Source organism: Danio rerio, chromosome 19 (assembly GCF_049306965.1).
Source record: "Danio rerio strain Tuebingen ecotype United States chromosome 19, GRCz12tu, whole genome shotgun sequence".
Classification (NCBI taxonomy): domain Eukaryota; kingdom Metazoa; phylum Chordata; class Actinopteri; order Cypriniformes; family Danionidae; genus Danio; species Danio rerio.
Genome location: NC_133194.1, coordinates 6,758,870 through 6,783,291, shown reverse-complemented (window position 1 = coordinate 6,783,291; position 24,422 = coordinate 6,758,870). Strand labels below are relative to the sequence as shown.

At 37.8% G+C, this 24,422-nt stretch overlaps 1 protein-coding gene across 6 annotated transcripts in view; it reads left to right on the top strand.

Moving 5' to 3' along the window:
* Positions 1–24,422, top strand: part of si:ch211-264f5.8 — a 198,374-nt gene that overhangs the window by 135,355 nt on the left and 38,597 nt on the right. For 4 of the 6 annotated variants that reach the window (XM_073931445.1, XM_073931444.1, XM_021468266.3 and 1 more), the window contains exons 10-14: positions 2,657–2,818; positions 4,411–4,563; positions 10,720–10,824; positions 15,246–15,353; positions 19,086–19,289. In XM_073931445.1, the coding sequence (XP_073787546.1) occupies positions 2,657–2,818; positions 4,411–4,563; positions 10,720–10,824; positions 15,246–15,353; positions 19,086–19,289 (732 nt within the window). Of the gene's footprint in view, positions 1–2,656; positions 2,819–4,410; positions 4,564–10,359; positions 10,428–10,719; positions 10,825–15,245; positions 15,354–19,085; positions 19,290–24,422 lie in introns of all 6 variants that reach the window. The other 2 variants (XM_073931447.1, XM_073931446.1) reach the window with 1 other exon arrangement.

Here is a 24,422-nt window from a genome sequence, read left to right as displayed (position 1 = left end):
TAAATTGTTCATTTTAAATTATTTTGTTCACCAAAATCTGGCCATCAATTCAATTAATAAAAATATATACATTATATACAGTACTATGAATAACTTGTATACAATAACTATTACACTTGTCAAATTTAAATATTTATGATACAGTGACAATGACAAAGTGCTAGAGAAAATTCTGGCAAACTCCTCTCAGCTCACCGTAGGAATAGGCTATTAACTGTGGCAAACCTGGGCTGCCTCCCAATACTATCTGTTGGACAGAAATAACAGTTTATAATGCTGTGAGGAAAACATTGCTTATGTTCTGTATGACTGCACTATTAAACACTCACGACACCGGACTGTTGGAGAGCTGAACTTTACGCCTCTTTTAACCAACCGAAAACGTGCCTGCACATCATCAGAATAGTGCAGTTTATCTATTGTTAGTGACGGTGCAATTGATACACTTCCTACTTATAGAACAGGGGTGGGCAATTAATTTTTCCAAGGGGCCACATTAGAGACTTGGGCAGTTGAAGAGGGCCAGACCAATACAGTTATTTTGTTTAAAAAAAAAAACATTTTGTGAACTATTCAATAAATAAAAAAGTTATAAAAAGAATCAATTCTACACAAAGTGAAGTTTCACAAACTCATTTCGAGAGGAGCATGTGATATGATTGATCACAGCTGGTCTCTCATCTACAATCATTAGTTAGCCAATCAGATTAATTTAAACTCACTATAAGTAGCCCGGCTAAAACTACATGCTTTGTTTTCCGAAGAAACCCCCCATCCACCCCATCTCCCCCTTTCCTCTTTTACCAGGGGGAGCTCTCGAGAACTACCTGATCTCGTACTCTCCTTACATGCTCATCGACCAGGCGGGAGCCCTGGGCTTAATTATCTCCACGCTCAGGGTTCCTTCCCAGGACAGCATGCCAAACCTGCTAATATTATCAAGCAATATATAAATGTGAACTCTTGACCAAAATATTCGAGCATCACAATATCAGCTTCATATAAATGCCACAAGGTTGTTTGTTTGATTGCTTCACCTTAGTTATTGTTCGTTCATTCTGTCGTCCGGTCGGTTGTTTGTTTGGTTGGTCAGTCAGTCAGTCGTTCGTTTGTTCGTTCGCTCATTTGGTTGGTCGTTCGTTTGTTCGATCACTCGTTCAGTTCAGTCGGTCGGTCATTTGTTTGGTTGGTCAGTCAGTCAGTCGTTCGTTTGTTCGTTTGCTCATTTGGTTGGTTGTTCGTTTGTTCGTTCGTTCGATCACTCGTTCAGTTCAGTCAGTTGGTCAGTCGTTTGTTCGATCGCTTGTTCAGTTGGTCGGTCAGATGTTTAGTCATTCGTTCAATTGCTCGTTCAGTCAGTCGGATGTTCGTCATTTGGTCTTTTGTTCGATTATTCATTTGTTAACAAGTGCACTGAAGTCAGGTTGAATGTGAGGTGGATATGTAATGTAATGATCATCACTGAGGGAGGATCTGTATCTCCATTGCTTAAATTGTTTATCTAAGGCAGTGGTTCTCAAACTGTGGTACGTGTACCACTAGTGGTACGTGGGCTTCTAGTGGTACGCGGAGGACTCACTGAGTAATGAATTTGATGCGTACAATAACACCAATGTGATCAGCTTTTGGCTGTTCTCTAAAGCCTACGGTCAAAGCGCTGTGCGTAAAATGTTTGCTTTAGTGCATTGCGTCATCAGCTGCTAAAAATCAATTGAATTGGCGCAAAACTAGGTGCGTGGTGCTTGCAGAGCAGATACTTGCTAGAGCAGTGTTCTCAAACCCTCGGGCCACAGACCGGCACCAGTCTATAGATCAATTGGTACCGGGTTGAACTAAAAATCATTAATTATTTCTGTTTTATTTATGATCTGAATCTAAACGATCATTTATTTTGAAAAACTTTTATTTAGAAAAATGACTGTATTTTCTTGCTACTCTCGGTCATATTTTGTATGGAGTATAATTTCGTTGAATGAATATGACTCTGCCTCCTTTTCAAACTGTGCAGTGCTGTAGCTGCTTAATTTGGCCAACTACGCTACTTTATGTCAATACTGGTGATTACGGTGGTACTTGGAGAGACTATTTTTTTTCTGTGGTGGTACTTGGTGAAAAAAGTTTAAGAACCACTGTTTTAAGCTGTTTAGTCTACCTGTATTACTGTGTATTTCCCTAAAACATGTGAAGCTGCCTGGTTGGTTCCTTACACATGACTCGTGGTTCACTCGCGGCAGTCTGAAATATTTCAACTTTTTCAACTCGCGGTGCCTGGAAAATGTGAGCATGACATATAGCATGTGCATCATTTCCTATTTGTGCACTCAACCCGCACGTCTCCATTTAAAAAAATAAACTTAGCGCCAAAGAGTATGTGAAAGTCCCCTCTTGTTGACTCGCAATATTAGACCTGTGCATTGCAAGACTCTGTTTGTGGTTGAATTTAAATTAAATAAATACTTCACGTGGGCCGATCAAAGAGATACTTAAATTGAATAAGGACTTAAAGTGTTTAATAAACTAAATACCAAGATGTTGCGTTTTGTAGATGTTACTTTATGTGGTTAAAGTGTTTACTGATATCAAATAAAAGATGTACAATGTAGCTTATACTGTTTTGAAAGATTTTTAACTCTCTATCTCTCACTGTCTCTCTTAGGATTTCCCTCTGTTGAGGCTGGACGATGTGGTAAACGATCAATCAAATATTGTTGGCTTCTCCATGTTGAACAACAGTCATCCTTTCTATCTTGAGTTCATCAGAAGTCTAAACCTGTCATGGAGAGAAGGTTGCGACCTTAGCCCTTACCCTGGTCCAGCGGTAAGATTACAGTAATTTTTCATTTAAATAAAATGAAGGCTTTGATTCCAAATTTGCTCTGGATTTAGTTTCCCTTCAATACATGCAAACCTGATATCTATACAACGTCAAATTAACATTGAACATTAGCATCATAAAATACATCAAATATCAGTTGCAGGAAAGTCTTGTTGATATTTTTAAGTTGTTTTTGACATTGTTTTGACATTAAGGTGCATTCTAGGTTAAGAAAGATTTAAATTCTCCATAATTTCAGTAATTTGATTGACATTCCACTGCACAGTTTAAAACCGATATTGCTGAAATTTGCTTAGATGGGGAAAAACTGCCAACTGTAAACTATAGAAACTTACCTACCGCCTAACAACACCTTAGCAACCACCTAGCAACCACTCAACACCTTAGCAACTGCCTAACAACACCTTAGAAACCACCTAGCAACCCCTTAGAACACCTTAGCAACTGCCTAGCAATGTCTTAGCAAGCACCTAAAACACCCCAGCAATTACTTAGCAGCTTTTTAGAACACTCTAGCAACCACATAGTAGCACCTTAGCAGCCACTCAGAATACCCTAACAACCACCTAACACCTTAACAACTACCTGGAAAACCTTAATAACCACCGAGCAACACCTTAGTAACCACTAAGAAACTCTTTAGCAACCATCTGGCAACTACTCAGAACATCTTAGCAACTGCCTAGCAATGCCTTAGCAACCACTCAGAACAACCTAGCAACCACCTAGCAATGCCTAAGCAACCACTCAGAACATCCTAGTAACATCTGAGCAGCCACATAAAACACCCTAGTAAAGCCTTAGCAACTACTCAGAACACCCTAGCAAACACTTAACAACACCCTAACAACCACATAGCATTGCCTTAGCAACTGCCTAGCAACCACTCAGAACACTTTAGCAACCATCTAGCAATGCCTTGACAACCAGTCAGAAAACCCTAGCAACCACTCAGCACACCCTAGCAACCACCTAGCAACACCTCAGCAACCACTCAGCACACCCTATCGTGCCTAGCAAGAAACATGCTGATCCATACTAGAAACATGCTAATATGTATGTAGTTATCTATCTATGCCAATCAAATCAGATCATTCAAATCAGTTTGGATGTTTGACATGTTTTTGACGTCATTTTGACATCGAGGTGCATCCTAGGGTAAGAGAGATTTAAATTCTCCATAATTTCAGTAATTTGATTGACATTCCACTGCACAGTTTAAAACCGATATTGCTGAAATTTGCTTAGATGGAGAAAAACTGCCAACTGCAAACCATAGAAACGACTAAACCGGTAGAATAATGAGGTGTTATTCCTGCCTGGAGGATTTTTCTGATGTGTCCAAAAAGCATACGCGCCACACAATGTAATTTAGGAACCTCTGTTAGACGTTCAGGAGGAAGACAGTAGCTTTAGGGCCCTAACAGACGTCAAGTCTCCTTGTCCCCCTAGCGACCCCATCCGATGTCTTTCTCAATCCTACATCCCTTTATTCTCTTTTCCTTCCTCGATCTTCACCTTCTTTTCTGTCTTGGCCTCGGCTTATCTTGCGTCTCGTTTCGTTCCACCTACAGTTGTCATCGGCGCTGATGTTCGACGCAGTGCATGTGGTGGTTGGAGCGGTGCGAGAGCTGAACCGCAGTCAGGAGATCGGAGTGAAGCCTCTGAGCTGCACATCTTCGCTCATCTGGCAGCACGGCACCAGTCTCATGAACTACCTGCGCATGGTATGTGTCACCATGGCTACTCTGTTGGCAGCCAGTTTCTGACGGCTGCGTTTGATGGCTTCGCAGATGGTGGTGTTTGCTGTATGTCACACTAGCTATTAGGGCTGCACAATGTATCGTTACAGCATTGATATCACAATGTGCACATCCACAACAGTCACATCGCAGGATATGCAATGATAGACTATAGTTTACCAAGAGAAAGAGTTCAGAACACATAAGAATTGGATATTTTAACCAAAATTGATGGACGCTTTTTAATTTGCGCATGTTTTTAGGTCCTGACAGAGTTCGAAGTATTCAGACGCAAACAATTTGACCATTTGTAACTTTAATAGAGTGTAATTGTTAGGGCTAATGGATTATGGGAAAAATCATAATCACGATTATTTTGGTCATAATTGTAATCACGATTATTCAAAACGATTATCAGTTGAAGTCAAAATTATTCGTCCTCCTGTGAATTTATTTTTAAATATAAATATTTCCCAAATGATGTTTAACAGAGGTTTTTTTTAAAAGTATATCCTAGGGGTGTCAAAATTAATTGTTTCTCCGGTGCACCGCGATGCAGACGCGGACAATTCGGTATCGATTCAGTAATAATCATAACCGGTTATTATGTAGTGACATCATTTATCTCCTATGCGTTCTGTCGTGAGGGCGCTGTATATCCAGTGGGGCGCCAGAAATGAGCGCGCTTCAGTTGGTTTTGTTTTCGATTTTCCTGACACACATTCAGTTATAGACGGTCACGGCAATAACTCAAAAAACTCTTACCCTAAAAAGATCTAAAGTGTGTTTCCTACAGAAAGACAAAGCTGGTAATGTTTCACAGCTGTCTTTCTTTTTTTCGCTCGACATTACCAGCACTGCTCCGTTTAAGCCCTCGCAGTCTGCGTTTACTTTAGCCGGCAGAGCTCGCGCTGAGAGGAGCTCTCAGTAAGGGACCGTCGGAAAAGTGCTTATTTTTTTTTTTTATTTTTTTTTTTTCGTTTTTCTGCTCCGCTCAGCGCGAGCTCTCCCTGTTGCAAGGGCTTAAGTGTGTTTGTTTGTGTGTGTGTGTGTGTGTGTGTGTGTGCGTGTGTGTGTTTGTTTGTTTGATGCTGTCTATGTTTGTGAATGTGTTTGAATGAGAGACAGTGTGGTGCTGTGTGTCTGTGTGTTTATACAGACAGCATGTTATAGCCTCCCCCCAAAATATAACACTGTATATAGAAAGCATCGTCAATGCACCGTGATGCACCGAGATATCGAATTGAACCGAATCGATGGCATGATAATCGTAACCGAACCGAACTTCACCTTAAATGTGACAAACATTTTTTTCTTTTAGGTAAATTAGGATTATCGAATTTGTTTCTGTTATGCTCAATAGCAAAATAATACAAGAGAGATATTTTTGGAGAAATTTTTATAAGTTTTCTTGAAAGTCAAGTTTACATACAATGAGATTATTCTGCCTCTGAAAAAGCTCATATGATGGTGTCAATTTGGAAGTTTCTGATTGGCTAATTGACAACATTTAAGTTAATTGGTGGCACAACTGTAGAATAGTTTTTAAGGAAAACCTCAAACACACTGCTTCCTTCTGTGACAACATGGGAAAATCAACAAGCCAGAATCAACAACAACAAAACAAGCCAGATTACAATTTGCTAAATTATACTGGGAAATATCACGTGCCGTTGCTTTTGGTTAGAACACAGCCTTTAGGCTCAACAGTAAGGCACACTGTTGGAGTTCAATCTGGCAACCTGCGCTTGCGTGTATTTTAAACCAGCTGTGCAATACCCAGTTCAGCCACTGGGTGTCAAACTTACATACTGCACCTTTAAAATGAGCTGAAACAACACAAAATAATTAATTTGCCCCCCAAAAACAACTCAAGAATTATGTTTAATCCACTTACCGTATTTTCCGCACTATAAGGCGCACCGTATTATAAGGTGCACGCTAAAATACACTGTCTGCAAAAAAAAGGTAATGGAAGCAAAACAGTTAACATAGTTTAGTTGTACTTTATTTTACTATTTAACAATACACTCACATTATTATTATTTTTTTAATCAGTGTTCTCCCACAAATCCATCAAAGTCCTCATCTTCTGTGTCTGAATTGAACAGCTGGGCAGTTTCGACATCAAACACGCCGGGTTCTCTCTCATCATTGTCGGAGTCAGTCTTATTGCCGGGTGACTGTTTAGCAATGATGCCGACTTTTGCGAAAGCTCGGACAACAGTTAAAGCAGACACCTTAACCCAGGCATCCACAATCCATTCACATATGGTGGCGTAACTCGCCCGGCATGCCTACCAATCTTAGTAAAAGTGTGTTCGCCGTCTGTCATCCATTGCTCCCACGCAGCTCGCAACTTCACTTTAAACGCCCTGTTTTCATCAATATCCAGCGGTTGGAGTTGTTTTGTTAGTCCTCCCGGAATGACCTCAAGCTCCGAATTCATTCAAGTTGGTCTTCTAACTGTGGCCACCTTGCTTTGTTCCCGCTGAAACTCTGTTTCGTCTTCTTAACTTGGCGCAGTACATTTTCTTGTTTCCTCCACTTCCGAACCATAGATTCATTTATATGGAATTGTTTCGCAGCTGCTCTATTCCCATTTACAACCGTGTAACTAGTAGCTTGTAGTTTGAATTGTGCCTCGTAAGCATGTCTCTTCACTGGTGCCATGTTCGGGGATCATTAGACAAACATATGTGGTTTTGATTGATTTATTGCTGCTGCATACGGAGTGTACGTTTTACGTCTCTGTGTCGGCGGAAAATGCTCCGACAGCCAATCAAGCGGAGCGCTTTCCGAAATCACACAACATTTTTACAGATTTTTGAACTCCGTGCACACATAAAGCGCACCGGATTATTAGACGCACGGCCGTTTTATGACAAAATTTAAGGCTTTTAGGTGCGCCTTATAGTGCGGAAAATACAGTAAATTAGTAAAAACTAAAAAGTTGTCCCAACACTAATAGATTGTGTGAACCCAGCTTTTTGTTAAGTGTAAAATCCCTTAGCAAAAGTCTGCCATCAAAGTGTTTTAGCATCATTATATGCAAGAAAAAAGGCCCATAGTGGCTTCTACTGCTGCAAAAAATATATATTTTGATTTGATATGTGGTGCTATAGTTTATCAGGAAGCAACAATTTTGTTCTCTTTTGACTACACTGAAAAAATGTATTCAAAGATCATTCCTTGGATTTACTCTATTTATTTACGTTAAGTGGTTGTAAACGATTTATTTGTGCTGAATTTAAACAAACAAATTAAGTTGAACATTATTAAATTTAATTTGTTTGTTTAAATTCAGCACAAATAAATTGTTTGCAACAGTTCTGCATGCAACACTTTTTTCAGTGTAACATAGCTTTATTCGCAAATGTTTCATGCAATTTTCTAATTTTGCGCATAATTCTAATTCATATATTTAGATGAAAACATAGCTGTTGATGTCTGTTTCATTTCTGATGGGCTGCAGAAGCATTTTATTATGTTTTTACCGCACATATGGCTTTTATAGACGCTGTTAAATTCACCAACATGAAATTTCAATTGACCCTGTTTACTTTCTCTAAATAACTTTGTGCACAACTTATCAATGCATGATATTCCATAGAAAAGAAATGCCTTTGTGTTCTTTGCAACGGCCACTTGGGGTCGATAAACAAGATGCTGAGAGTTTATGACAGTTGCTTTTCAATTTAGCCTGCAATAAATTTAAAACTCAGCCACTGCATTATTGTGGATTGAGTATCGCTGCGCATCATTTAACACCATCAGGAAGCATTTAGCACAGTTCAACACTGTGAAACTATGCATTAAACAGCGATAACGGCAGGAAATGAACCAAGAGTATACATTTGCATTTAGTTTAATATATAAAATACGTATTTATTGCAAGAAAAATGTAGAAAGCCGCTTTAATAATTTATTATGTTAAACATTTGTGAGCTCAAAATAAAAGACTATTATACTTTTACCATGATTTACAAAAGACAGCAACTCACATGTTATTTAACATAGTAATGATTTATATATACCTATCAAAGTGTCTTGTCAGGCATATTTTGAACAATAATCATTTGATGACACCTTTAATTAAAATAAAATAATAATTAGCCCCAAAATAGTAATTTATTAAGTCTTTTTAAATCTTTATACTTTGGTTTTACACACTTTATCAAGTTTTTTTTAATATAATTTCAAGAATGAAATAAAAAAATTAAAAAAAATAATTTTAGCATGATTGCTTAGTCTTTTTATATTCATTTCACAAAACAGGTTAGAATAATTATTTCATTTTAATAAAATAAATAAATAAAGAAAGAAATATTATTATTATTATTATTATTATTATTCTTTATTTTATTAAAATGACATGATTATTTTAATAAATTAAATATATTAATATTGTTGTTAATATTATTAATATATTATTATTATTATTATTATTATTATTATTGATAATATTATGAATTAATAATATTAATTTATTTTATTAAAATGACATTATTTAAATAAAATAAATAAATTATTGTTATTGTTTTAATTATTAATAATATAATTTATGTTATTAAATGACATGATTATTTTAATACATTAAATATATTAATATTGTTGTTGTTGTTGTTGTTGTTGTTGTTGTTATTATTATTATTATTAGTAGTAGTAGTAGTAGTAGTATATTATTATTATTATTATTATTATTATTTATTTTATTAAAATGACAATTTATTTTAATAAAATAAATAAATATGTAATTATTATTGTTATTGTTTTATTATTATTATTATTAATTTATGTTGTTAAAATGACATGATTATTTTTATAAAATAAATATATAAATAAATACATGTGTTTTTGTTGTCGTTGTTTTTATTATTATTATTTATTATTATTATTATTATTGTTATTATTTTATTAAAATGACATAATTAGTTAAAAAATATATAATAATAATAATAATTATTATTATTATTATCATATTTATATATATATATATATATATATATATATATATATATATATATATATATATATATATATATATATATATATATATATATATATATATATATATATAAATATATATATATATATATATATATATATTAAGAAAGACAATTATTCCCCCCATTATTTCACCTATATTTTGACATGCTTTGTTCACTATTTTTAAAAAACATTAAAACAGACACGTAATTGCATCTAAAATGCATTTCTATGTATATGAAGTCTCGTTTATAAATTTAACATCATGCAGACACGTCACATCATGCAGGTATATATTACATACAGTACCTATATAGTTTAAATCAAGAAGCAGTTTTACTTATGCAAAGTCTGCAACCCCAAAAAGTCTTCGAATTTATACACACACAGCTTAATGTCAATTTTCAAATAGATGTTTTTTATTATTATAATCACAAGTAACTGAAGTGCTTAATGAGCCGCCCTTGTCAGAGAGCCCAGGACAACATTGCTGTTCATCCCCTTCATCAATAGCCCTGATGGTGACCAACACAGAATGACTTTTACGTCCTCTATAATGATTACACTCAGCCACAATAACTTTACATCTGACATTTAGTTTCAGAGCAATTACAACAGTGCCCTTAACACCAGATGTGCGTTGTTTATTGCAACCTGTCTGACGGTCTGCATCTATTTGATCACGTTAATGCCGCTATTATAAACTGTGTGATCCTAGCGAGTGTGTGTTTGTGTTGTCTAGACGCAGAAGTGCAATGTTTCATTCATTGTGTCCCTCCATCTGTTTTGCAGTTTCTCCATTACTCCATCATTTCACCACTCCATTTGGCGCCATCACCTCCTCTCGCCCGCCACTCTCGGTTTGTCTCCATAACTCCAAGTGTTTACCTCACTTGCCAATAATAATGAGAAACGCTCATTATTTTCCCAATTGCATTTGCTAGAGCGGAAATGACACTTCACCTTAACTTTCTTAATCATTCCAAAGTTTATTCCCACTTGTCCTCTGGCTGTCTCTCTCTCTTTTCCTCTGCCCGCTCTATAATTTCCACCATCATATTGTAGGTCAAAATTAATGCTATTTGTCATTCTTGTTTGTTACCCTTGGTTTAAATTCCCCTTCTCTCTCTCTCTCTCTCTCTTTCATTTTAGGTAGAGTATGATGGCCTAACAGGCCGTGTGGAGTTTAACAGCAAAGGCCAGAGAACCAATTACACACTGCGTATTCTTGAGAAGTTCAAGGGGGGTCACAAAGAGGTAACATACACACACTAGTTAATATTTGAGGTTTACAGGGACTCTCAATAGGCGCAATGTTTTTTCATATTGTGAAAACTACTAATTATATGTCCCTACTCCTAAAGCCAACCCTCACAAGAAACCTGTATGTGTTATGTAAGCATTTTGAATTGCTAACACATCAGGCATGTTCTTGTAAACCACCAGGAAATCGAGAAGAGTCTGGCTGCAGAGTTGAACTTGCATCTTCAGGCTCGCACTCTCAGGCTTGCACGCTCCGGCACCCACGCTTCCTATGCAAGTGACGTCATTTACAATCGACACCTGCACCTGTCACATCACTTGAAATCAAGACAAATAAACCAAAAGCAAGATCCAGTTCGTTTGTGTTGCCAGTGACGACGTTGTCAAATAATTCTAAGTAGCCAGTGTAATGAAGGCCAGCTAGTAAGTGCTGTGCTGGTAAACCTCACTCCTCTGACCTCTAAAGGTGCTCTAGCGACAGATGCTAGAGGCTGTGGTCTTTAGCCTCCTTGTTAGGGCAACCGACTCCCATGCGGAATGACGCCGATTCGATACCAGCTCGGAGCGGGTTGGGTGGCACAGCACCGGCGGGGTTACATTGGTGCCGTGACCCGGATGGGAGTGAGGTTTAGGGGGGTGAGTGTAATGGAGACCAGCTAGTATGTGCTGTGCAGGTAAACCTCACTCCTCTGACCTCTAAAGGTGCTCTAGCGACAGATGCTAGAGGCCGTGGTCTTTAGCCTCCTTGTTTGAGCAACCGACTTCTATGCGGAAGGTCGCCGGTTCGATACCAGCTCGGAGCAGGTTGGGTGGCATAGCACTGGTGGGGTTACATTGGTGCCGTGACCCGGATGGGAGTGAGGTTTAGGGGGGTGAGTGTAATGGAGGCCCGCTAGTATGTGCTGTGCAGGTAAACCTCACTCCTCTGTACTCTAAAGGTGCTCTAGCGACAGACGCTAGAGGCCGTGGTCTTTAGCCTCCTTGTTTGAGCAACCGACTTCCATGCGGAAGGTCCCCGGTTCGATACCAGCTCGGAGCAGGTTGGGTGACATAGCACCGGGGGGGTTACATTGGTGCCATGACCCGGATGGGAGTGAGGTTTAGGTGGGTGAGTGTAATGGAGGCTCGGAGCGGGTTGGGTGGCGTAGGACCGGCGGGGTTACACCTACTTACATTGTACAACATGACAGACATTTCCATTAGTTGCAGTTATACAACTAACAGATACACATTATGGACTTACAGCAATGATTCTTGAACGACTTGGGGAACTATTCTTTATAACTATTCTTGATAAGTTAGCACGTCTGCGCAGGAGTGCATCCATATGAAAACACAGTTGCAGCGCAGCTTCTACAGTCTCTACATGATCCCAGCCCAGTTTTATAGGTCCTCACTTAACGGAAAGAAAGCGGCACAGATGATGTGTAACATTAGTGCAGAGCTGTTGTAAGGCAAGCATTCGTGGTTCGTTACGATCTGTTTAGGTAACTATAGCAACTGTAGTGCTCGTCACCGTATGATGCCAGAAACCACAGTGAAACGCTTAGAGAAAAAAAAGGCACTTGAGTAAGGGTGACAGACACGAAGTTTGTTGCAACGATCTTAATGAAATCCATTACCTTCGAGATTTTTCAGGGACACCCTTAAGTTAAATTACCGAAGGACTTTCATGCAAGCGGACACAGGTGATAAATGTAAATGACGTCACTTGCAGAGGATGCACGGTTGCCTGAGCATGCAAGTCCGAGCGTGCAAGCCTGATACACAAGTATTTATGTGTATAAAGAATCTGTTTTGTGAGAAGTGCTTCTCATATGAAATGTAATCGACCCGTGCAGCTTTACTTGACATTTCTTTGAGTGAGAATGACCACCATGACCACCATTGGTACCCTTTTGGCAGTGGAAAGTCATACCTTATAAATGGGGAAACGTACTGACCTGTACGTACCACTCAGTGGAAATGGGCCATTATGGACCTTCTGATGCTGGTGATTTGCCCAGAGATGGGATGCGGCTGGAAGGGCATCCGCTGTGTCAAAACCTGCTGGATAAGTTGGCGATTCATTCTGCTGTGGCGACCCCAGATTAATAAAGGGACTAAGCCGACAAGAAAATGAATGAATGAATGATTCTGGTGATGTTTTATAGAGTAATAAATGAGCAAATAAAAATGATTGTTTTGAACTTACCTAAGCCATATGCCTACAACAGTATGTAGATATCAGAAAACAACTCAACTCATTAAGCCAGTGCAGTTAATAACACCTTAGACTTTGTTTCATTATGTTAATGCACTTCTGACTGAAAAGGAATATTGAGTAGGGGGCAGGGATTTCTTTTGTGCATCATTCGCTCATAGCAAACTAATGGTAAGAGAGGTTTTTAATCTGCAGTTGCTATGAAACCCCTTAGATTGACATCAACAGAAGAACCGCGACTCAAAACATGGTGAGAATTTGATTGAAGATTACCAAACCTAACATTTTGGTAACTTGCACGGATTAATTATTCACCTTAGGTATAAAAATGTGAGCTAGCAAAATAAACACTGTAAATTTTGATTTAAAGCCGACTTTAATAGAGTAAAACAAGGTCACACCCATGTCCTTTTACAAAACACTGTCCTTGTAAGCCACCAAAACCAGTACACACGCACACACACTCTCATGAACACTTACTCCGGATTGTATCCAGAATCACGGCAGAGGTTGTGAGGTCTAATGAATGGGTGGTAGCTGGAGTAATCACCACTTCACTCCTCTCTTATTGATTATAGTATTGATCCCTCGCTTCATGCTCTTTTATCTTCCCTTCATCCCCTCGTCTTATTCGCTCAACTCGTTTATTCCTGCCTGTTTCCTCTCTCGAGATCAAACTTAAATATATATAAATACATATATATATATATATATATATATATATATATATATATATATATGTATTTATATATTTAAGTTTGAGCTCGAGAGAGGAAACAGGCAGGAATAAACAAGTTTCTCTCTCTCTCTCTCTCTCTCTCTCTCTCTCTCTCTCTCTCTCTCTATATATATATATATATATATATATATATATATATAAATATATGTAAAAATCATAATTTCTGATTAATTAATCTATTTCATTTGTAAAAAGGAATACTTTTATGTTATAAGCTACTTCCTGTTTAGTCACTTCCTGTTAGTGTTCCTGGCTCTGTGTGAAAGCCATGTCAGACATGTGCTCTCTCGGGCAATCTAAAGCATCCACTTAAATTCGCCATAGAGGCAATGCCATAAGCATGTTTTGTACATTAGACATGTTGAAGAAATGATGTCAGTGATTATTTTGTTAAAAACACAATCTTTTATAAGTTTGCTTAATACTGTAATCCCTACTGCAAGGAGAACTGTAGTCTGTCATGGTATGGTCATTTTAAGTGCAATTTTAATAAGAAGAGTGACAGTAAACGATCAACCTTTCTTCGACTCTGTCTTCATCGGCTATGGTTTAACTTGGTGTTTAGTCAGTTACAACACGCTGCACGAAAACACTACAATAATTAAAAAGGTTCGGGTCAAATTAAAAGAGGGGCAATCTAGGGCTAACTCTTTTAGGTATGTTGATCCAATGTTTTTTTCAGTGTGGTTATAACTGCTTTGTCTTAGTATTTAAAGGAATAGTTGACCAAAAGTTGAAAATTTACTCACGATTTACTCGCCCTTTACTTTAAGTTTCTTTTTTTTGTTGAATGCAAAAGAAGATGTTTTTATAAAGCTGAAACCCAGTAACCATTGACTTTCATAGTAGAAAAAACAGACACTATGGAAGTCAGTGGTCACAGGTTTCCCGCTTTCATCAAAACATCTTCTTTTGCGTTCAACAGAAGAAAGAAGCTCATTTCCCTGCTGAAAAATCCAGCTTAAACCAGCCTAGGCTGGTTGGCTAGTTTTAGCTGGTCGACCAGCCTGGTTTTAGAGGGGTTTTGGCCAATTCCAGGCTGGTTTCCAGCCATTTCCAGCCTGGTCTTAGCTGGTCAGGCTGGGAGATGACCAGCTAAAACCAGCTTGATCAGCCTAGCCAAGCTGGGAGTCCAGCCAAAACCAGCTATATCCAGCTTAAACCAGGCTGGTCAAGCTGGTTTTAGCTGGATTTGGCTGGTCATTTTCCAGTCTGACCAGCTAAGACCATGCTGGAAATGGCTGGAAACCAGCCTGGAAGTGGCCAAAACCCCTCTAAAACCAGGCTGGTCAACCAGCTAAAACCAGCCAACCAGCCTAGGCTGGTTTAAGCTGGATTTTTCAGCAGAGTTAGATTTGGAACAATGAAAGAGTATATAAATGATGACAGATTTTTCAGTTTTGGTTGAACTATGTCTTTAAACTAAAGCACTGAAGCATCAAATCTCATGTTGTTTTTATTTCACATGTGCAGATTGGTGTCTGGTACTCCAATAACACGTTGGCGATGAACTCCACATCATTAGACATCAACACGTCTGAGACGTTAGCCAACAAGACGCTCACCGTCACCACAATACTAGTAAGTTCTTCCCACACAAGCAACTTTATGGATGCTTTAAATCAGGGGTCTCAAACTCGCGGCCCGCGGGCCATTTGCGGCCCTCAGTGCAATATTTTGTGGCCCGCGCCAACCGCTGTACACTGACAGAATCAGCGGAGCGGGGAGCGCTCTCTCTCCCCGCTCCGCTGATTCTATCCGTACACAGCGGTCACTGGCATTCCCCGCCCGCTGTGTTGTCGCGCGCGTTCTCATCAGCTGTGTTGTCGCGCGCGTACTCAAGAGCGGTGTTATCGCGTGCCTACTGAAGGGCGGGACTGAGGGTGTGTCGCGTCGCGGGGGCACTTTTGATCATTTTGGAAGGGCACTTTCTATGCAAGACTAAAAAGGGCATGTGCTCTGCACAGGTTGAGCCCTATGTGTGCACGTGCCTGCCCTGCATCTTATATATATCATAGGTAGATACAGACTGGTACAGACTGATGTGACTGGAGTGGGGTGGGGGTGTTTTATTTATACATATATACGCCTTTTTTTAGGTGAGGGAATGGAAGTTTTGAGTGAGTTCCCACACTTTTTTCCCTTGGACTTCAATAAGTCAAAGTACAGGTCTAGACTTAATGATGATCATCTTCAAGCCATACTGAGGGTCTCAACTGCTTCCGCTCTGAAGCCAAATGTGGTTCAGATTTGTGAGAAGAAGCGCTGTCAAGTCTCTGGCAGTAAGGAGTAGGCAAAAGATGCCATGTTCAGAAGAACTGTTCATAATCTTCACTCAATGTTCTATTAATGTTCAGGACACTTCATGTTCAGAAGAAATAATTAAAACTGTTAATAATGACATTTGAGGACTTTTTTTGTGAAATCCCTTATGCGGCCCAGCCTCACCCAGACTTTGCCTCCTGCGGCCCCCAGGTAAATTGAGTTTGAGACCCCTGCTTTAAATCCATTTAGATCATAGGACTCGAACTCGATTCCTGGAGGGCTGCAGCTCTGCACAGTTTTGCTCCAACCCTGTAATCAAACACAGCCGATCCAACTAATCAAGGCGTCCAAGATTACTAGAGACTGTTAAGCATGTGTGAGTTGGAGGTGGTTGGATTTAAACTGTGTAGAGTTGCAGCCCTCGAGGAATTTAGTTTGAGACCACTGATTTAAATGATCTCCGGTATGGGATTATGGTGGGGCTAAGCTGGAGTCTCTCTCTGATCCCCTGGGCTCTTCAATGGTTGGGGAAATTGAACCAAAACAAACAATTAGCCTACAATTGGCTTAAGATTGCCATTGAAAATTCGGGAAAAGAATCAACCAGCAAACCTGGCAATTAAACAAACAAACAAACAAAACAGGATCTCTCGTATTGCCGGGAGCACATTAAACTTAGCTTAGCTTAGCTTCAACTGATGATAGTAATATAATAGATGTTTCTGGAGCATCTAAGCAGTGTGTTAGAATGATTTCTGATGAATAAAGAGTCACTCAAGTTGCATTTTAAAATGTAAAAATATATTCACGTAGAAAAAAAGGTATTTTATACTAAAATTGTATTTCACAGCATTACCATTTTTATTGTATTTTGGATTAAATAAGCACAGTCTTGGTGCACAGAGGAAAATTGTATTACTTATCATATAATAACATTGTTTAGTAATGAAAATCTCAGAACAAATTCAGACTCGACTCATTTATGTTATTACAAAGTAGGCATACCAATTCAAGCAGACCAATTTGCCCTTGTTGAATGCATTAATAGTCGACATCAAAGTGAAATTTATTTTTAATCTACTTTAAGCACTTTCCTGGTGCCACTGTGAGAATTTTACCAGCACATATGTTTTTCAGCCTGAAGTTATTACATGATAAAACCAAGCTGATGTTAACACTGTTTTCAAGCATCGGTTTTCTCTACAATCTCTCGGTCTGTTTCCATTCTGGTGAAGAACGCCATCCATTTCGCACCATCCAATCAATTCCAGATGGAAAATATGACAACTGCACTGCGTTTATGTCTCAGCGAATGTCCTATATCACTTTAAAATAATGTCTCTTTATGAATGCAGAGTGTATAATGTCTATAGTGCCTTCATTGATTGACTCTATATCCACTGCATCGTTATTCATTCCCCTGCCGAACAATGTCACTTTCAAGTGACAAGCATATTAAAGCAATTCCTCAGAACATAAGAAATGTACCTGAGGAAGTCTGTACAGGTATTTCTGTTTTTAAACCCTTTTACTGTTGTCAGGATACTTCCAATGAAGCAGGAGGCATGATTTGCAACAAAATAAAAGATGCCTTTACATTTTTTTTTTGAAGGAAGAAACAAAACAAACGCTAAGCCATATAAAAGTGAATAAAACCATTTGGTAAATAAAACGAAAATGGAGTTTTTGGCATACAGATGTTAAGAGATTCAAAAAACAGCTCCTAACTAAACAAATCCTGGCTCTTAAAGGGTTAGTTCACCCAAAACTGTACATTCTGACATCATTTGCCCACTCGCCGCTTGTTTTAAACCAGTTTGAGTTTGTTTTCTTGTGTTGAACACAAAAGAAGATATTTTGAAAAATGCTGAAAACCTGTAACTGATGGCTGCGTTTAAAATCGCATACTTCTATACTATCAATAGCCCGTTTCACTCAATGATACCAGTAAATATCCGGAAAATTTCCGGAATGACTTTACCAATGTATTAAAAAAAGCGCTGTTTACACAGGCATGGACGGATGAATTAAAAAAAATCGCATCATACAGTTATTGAATTTGTCATCAACTAATAATATTGTGAACAACAAACCTAAAGCTAAGCTAATAAATGAAAATTGTAGCATAAACAATGCAATAACTACTAGAGGAAAAAGTAAAGACATTAATAATGGATAGATGATTACAAAAACATGCGTTATCTGGGTCCTATTATGCAAAAATCACTTTCATAAGGGGTTTAAACACAGTTTTGTGCAACGGTCTGTGAATATAACCAGCTTTAAATGGTAAAAATGTATTAAGTTATATTTATTTATAATCACACATCGTAAAAACAGTCAACAGAAACACTTTGATTGACATTCTCCCCTTGTCATTAGAGAGGGAAAGCCCCGCCCATTGGTGATAATCTCTCCCTCATTAACATAAACAGCCCTGAGTGAGAAGCAGCCGTCTGGCATTAGAGTTTTGAATCTGCCACTATGCTGACACACAGGCATTTGTAGCCCCGCCCTCATTTGAATTTAAAGCGGCAGTCACCAAAATGGCCCAATTTGGATCAAATCATAAAACGGTCAGTTTCATAGAGTTATAAAACATTATTTGTCGGGTACTTTGAGCTAAAACTTCACTTACACACTGTAGAGACATCAGAGACTTATTTTACATCTTGTAAAAAGGGGCATAATAGGATCCCTTTTAAACAAATAAACATTTAAAGCCTTTATATTGAATTATCTAGTATTAATTATCTAATTTGCATCATGTGCTTTGCTACATAAAAAAAATAGGTTTGCTATCCAGACGAGACGTCGTTCTGTAGGAGATATAATGCATTCAAACCCAGGAAAAGAACTTTCACATGTCAAGGCCAAGGGAGCACAGTTTCACTGGGTTTTTACTGCCGTTTCATGGCTTAACACCAATCAAAATGCCACTTCCACTGTATGGCTATTGACTTTCATTTGAGTTTATGGCGCTTCGCTGTATGGAAATGGAGAGTGGAATATTAGAGCATTAAATGTTACCTTCATCCGCTTTTATAGGAGAATCCATACGTGATGCGCAAGGAGAACTACCAGGACTTTCAGGGTAGCGATCAGTACGAGGGCTTCTGTGTGGATATGCTGCGAGAGCTGGCAGACATACTCAAGTTTTCCTTCCGAATCAAGCTGGTGGATGACGGTCTTTATGGAGCTCCAGAACCTAATGGGTCATGGACTGGCATGGTGGGGGAACTCATCAACAGGGTATGCATGTCTGCACACACACACACACTGCCAAAATTAGGCTCTGTGGGCACATTATGTAAAAACAGAGACGCTTTCCTGTCACACTGACCTCAATGAAACACTTGGGGTTTTTACAGAATGGCTCTGGTAGATTTTTATGTGTCTTTTATGTCTGTTTAAATCATCAGGAAATCACACTTGGCATATCTCATCTTTATGGAATCAGGGGGGTCTTAAAAAGTCTTAAAATGTCTTAAATTTCAAAAACAACATTTCAGGCCTGAAATACAGTGCTGTAGGTCTTAAATCATTATAAACAGGTCTTAATTTTCCTATGTTCAAGTAAAGCTACCCAATTAGGCTGACATCTCAAAAAAAATGTTTTGTAATATTTAAGTTCTTTATTGCAAAGAGATTCAATCACAACAGCTGTTAGACATTTTTACAGCAGATTCTCCAAGTTTAATTCCATAATTAGGGAGAGAAATTAAAGCAACACATCCATTTATATGATCTTTCAATAATACTTAAGCTATTTACAAAAGAAATCCAGGCAATTTGAAAAAAATCTTTTGTGTTTTGCCCTGTGTAAGTCTTAAAATAGTCTCAAAAGGGTTGTAAAAGTCTTAAAATGTATTAAATTTCAAAAACAACAATTTAGGCCTTAAAAAGTCTTAAATACACTGAAATACAGTGCTGTAGGTCTTAAATCATTTTAAACAGGTCTTAATATTCTTGTGTCCAAGTAAAGCTACCCAATCAGGCTGACACCCAATCACCAATAATCCATCTTAAAACCTTTTTATTTAAAATTTAAGTTCTTTATTACAAAGAGGTACAATCACAACAGCTGTTAGACATTTTTGCAGCAAATTCTCCGAATTAAATTCCCTAATCAGGAAAAGAAAACAAAAGCAACTCGTCTCTTTACATGATCTTCCATTAATACAAAAACTATTTACAGAACTGAGCCATCCGAAAAAAAATCCTTTGTGTTTAGCCCTGTGTAAGTCTTAAAAGGGTCGTAAAAAGTTTTAAAATGTCTTTAATTTCAAAAACATAATTTAAGGCCTTAAATACATTGAAATACAGTGCGGTGGATTTTAAATCATTATAAACAGGTCTTAATTTTCCTGTGTCTAAGTAAAGCTACTCAATCTGGCTGACATCCAATCACCAATAATCCATCTCAAAACCTTATTATTTAATATTTAAATTCTTTTTTGCAAAAGAGACAATCCCAACAGCTGTTAGACATTTTACAGCAAATTCTCCAAGTTAAATTCCCTAATCATGGAGAGAAACTAAAGCAAAACATCCTTTTATTTATTTATTTATAATTTTTAAACAGGATAAATTAAAAGATAATCGGGCCTGACTCAGCATGAATGCTGCTTTTCTGCAGGTTCCTGCTCTGCAGAACATAAAAACAGACAGACATCTCATCCATCAACACAGTACAAACAATCACCAACTTATAAAACATTTTCCCTTTCCCTTTCCATGATCTTTCATTAATACAAATAACTATTTACAGAAGTAACCGCACCATTCAAAAAAATCTTAAAATGTTTTAAATTTCAAAAACAACATTTTAGGCCTTAAAAAGTCTTAAATACACTGAAATACAGTGTTGTAGGTCTTAAATCATTATAAACAGGTCTTAATATTCCTGTGTCCAAGTAAAGCTACTCAATCAGGCTGACACCCAATCACCAATAATCCATCTCAAAACCTTTTTATTTAAAATTTAAGTTCTTAATTGCAAAAAAAAAAAGACAATCCAAACAGCTTTTAGACATTTTTACAGCAAATTCTGTAAAGGGGAAAGAAAACTATAAAGCAACACATCTGTTTACATGATCTTCCATTAATACAAAAACTATTTACAAAAGAATCCGGGCCATTCGAAAAAAAATCATTTGTGTTTAGCCCTGCGTAAGTCTTAAAATACTCTTAAAAAGGTTGTAACAGTCATACATTTCAAAAACAGCATTTTAGACCTTAAAAAGTCTTAAATACACTGAAATACAGTGCTGTAGGTCTTAAATCATTATAAACAGGTCTTAATATTCCTATGTCCAAGTAAAGCTACGCAATCAGGCTGACACCCAATCACCAATAATCCATCTCAAAACATCTGTGTTAATCAAAACATCTGTGAAAATCAGTGCGTGCCCAAACGAAAACTTCCATTTTTATGCAAAACCCCCGACACTCCTACCTAAACAGCCCTGGACTCCCCCACCTTCCTGATTTTATTCAAACTAGGCCAATTAAAGGCTTATAGGTTAATTAGGCAAGCAATGATAATTGGGAAAGTTATTGTATAACGATGGTTTGTTCTGTGGACTATCAAAAAATATTGCTTAAGGGGGCTAATAATATTGACCTTAACATGATTAAAAAAAAAACAAAACAGAAACTGCTTTTAATCTTGCCGAAATAAAACAAATAAGACGTTCTCCAGAAGAAAAAATATTATTGGAAATACTATGAAAAATTCCTTGCTCTCTTAAACATCATTTGAGAAACATTTGAATGAGAAAAAGCACATTACAGGAGGACCAAGCAGGATTTCCTCACTGCTTCTTTAGCAGCCGATTTTGTCCAATTACAGATATTAACGCTATTCACGCTAATGCTAAAAATAATGGCGACGGCAATACGAGCGCTAATGCCATTCTATTAACCTCAGTGTAGGCAGGTCTCACCAAAGCCCTTTTGAAATACGCCAACACATACTAATCAGTTCCTCCGGTGTCTAATTATTCTGCGCCACTATACCATTACAGCTGCTAAACCAGCGTACGCTTGACACATGTTGGCGTGTTGTGTTTGTAAAGTGTGCACACTTACCGCCTATGTTTCTCTCCGCGGACTCGCACTTCAGCTCTTCCTTCGCACCAGCATTTGATGACACCCTTTGAAGCAGTTTACAAAGCTCGCGCTCGGTAATCAATTAGGCTGTAATTAAGGAGATTGAGAGATACCTGGGGTACACTTGGGTTTTTAAGCAGAATAAACGGCTATTGATCAGCCCTAGTGTTGGGGAAACTACTTTGTTTGACAAGCTGCAAAGCTTCCCCTGAATTAAAATAGCTGGTTTCTAATAAAATGTAAATGCATTTGTAAATGCTATTTGAGGGTAATATTAAATTTATTTAATGCATTTTTTTTAATAAAAAAAACCTAAATCTGGCTTAAAATAAAAGAGGATTTTTGTCTTTGAACAGAATGATTTGCATTAAATACCTCTAATTAAACAGTAAAACACTAAAGTTTATATGAATTTAAATTAAAATCAAATTATTAAATGATTTTGCTGTTTTTCTCCCAAGGCCTGACGGTTTAAGGAACTATTCCAGGGCCCCAAAAGGAGACTTTCTGACCTTAGAAAAGCATAAAAGTGACTCAAAACAAAACTCAAGCCTCGTTAGTGAATTCTTATTCATAGCAAAACTTACACTACCTGACAAATAGTCTTGTCGTCCATCCTAGTTGTAAGAGCATCAAGTAATAACTTGACTTCTAGTTGATCATTTGGAAAAGTGGCAGAAGATTTATCTGTTGAACTGCATCCCAATCATCACAAATACTGCAGAAGACCTATTGGAACCCACATGGACCCAAGATTCTCACAGAAATAAGTCAAGTTTGGTGAAGGAAAAATCATGGTTTGGGGTTACATTTAGCATGGGGGCGTGCGAGAGATCTGCAGAGTGGATGGCAACATCAACAGCATGAGGTATCAAAGTTCCTGAAAGCAAAGAAGGTCCAGGTGCTTCAGGATTGGCCAGCCCAGTCATCAGACATGAACATTATTGAGCATGTCTGAAGTAAGATGGAGGAGGCAATTCAAAGGATCTTGATGAACTCTGGGACTCCTGCAAGAACTCTTTATTTGTCATTCCAGATGACTTTATTAATACGTCTTTCCTTCTTTCTTTTGTTACGCACCGTCTAGGGATGGTACACAACATGAAAAACAAAACAATGAAAATGAAGTCAAAGATTTATTGGGGTTTGAGTTGGGAGCTGACAAGGCCAAAATAACAAACAACAATTCATTTATGTTAAATCTCTAACTTACCTGATCAAAAAGAAAAGAAAAGAAAGTACAATTCACTACCCTAACTACCTAACACAAAAACAGAGGTCAAAAGGTTTTACAAAGAAAATGGTGTCAAACTCCTTACCATCCCTATATATATATATATATATATATATATATATATATATGTTTGTGTGTGTTTGTGTGTGTATATACACTATTTACAAACTATTTACAAAACATGCAACCATATTTAAAGAACAAAAATAATTTCAGCAGGCAACAAAGGTCAAACAAGTCAGTGGAACAAAGTATCATAAACAAAGATTGATTCAGAGATGAGACTCTGATTGGTTTATTCTCAAAACAGACATATTACTCATTAAGAAAATAAACTCAACCCTTTTAGACCATGTGCCACGGCGCAAAGCAGACTTTTCTGTCCTTATACTAGCAAAAGTGGATTCTGACACGCCCTGAATGCGTTTGCGCCCTGCGCTTTGCACTTTGCGCATGGACCGTCAAAATAGAGCCCTATAGGTTTCTACACTCACAATCCCATCAATGAGACTAGCATCACCAAAACCACTAGAAAAAATGCAACCACAACAGAGACTCCTGAATTTTTCAGTGTTTCAGTTTTTCAGTGAATTTTTCTTAGTCTGCCTGGCAGTAAAACTCCATGTGAACAGTTTTTTTTTTAAAAAACGGTTGCATTTTGTCTTGCTAAACACTTCGCTTTTGAAACCGCTGAGCAATCTCTTGCACCCCTGCAAAACACTGTTCAATTAGTGGCATCCCTACTGTTAGTTAGTTAATGATTTAGGTCCCCACCACAGTCGACCCCCTCCTCCCTGAGAAAGAAAATAAAAAATAATACCACACTGTTGTTGTTTTTGTTCATTATTGTTCCTTTTCTTCCTCAGGAACTTTCACTCTCAGGTTTTTTTATTCTCCCCCTTCATTTTTCATTCCATATCCCTCGTTTCCTTCATCTCTCAAGGGCACAATATTCCTGTGTCGTCGCTGGAAGCTTTCTCTTTACCATCTCTCTGTTCTTAACCATTCCTCATCACCCCTTCCTCCACAAGTATCCG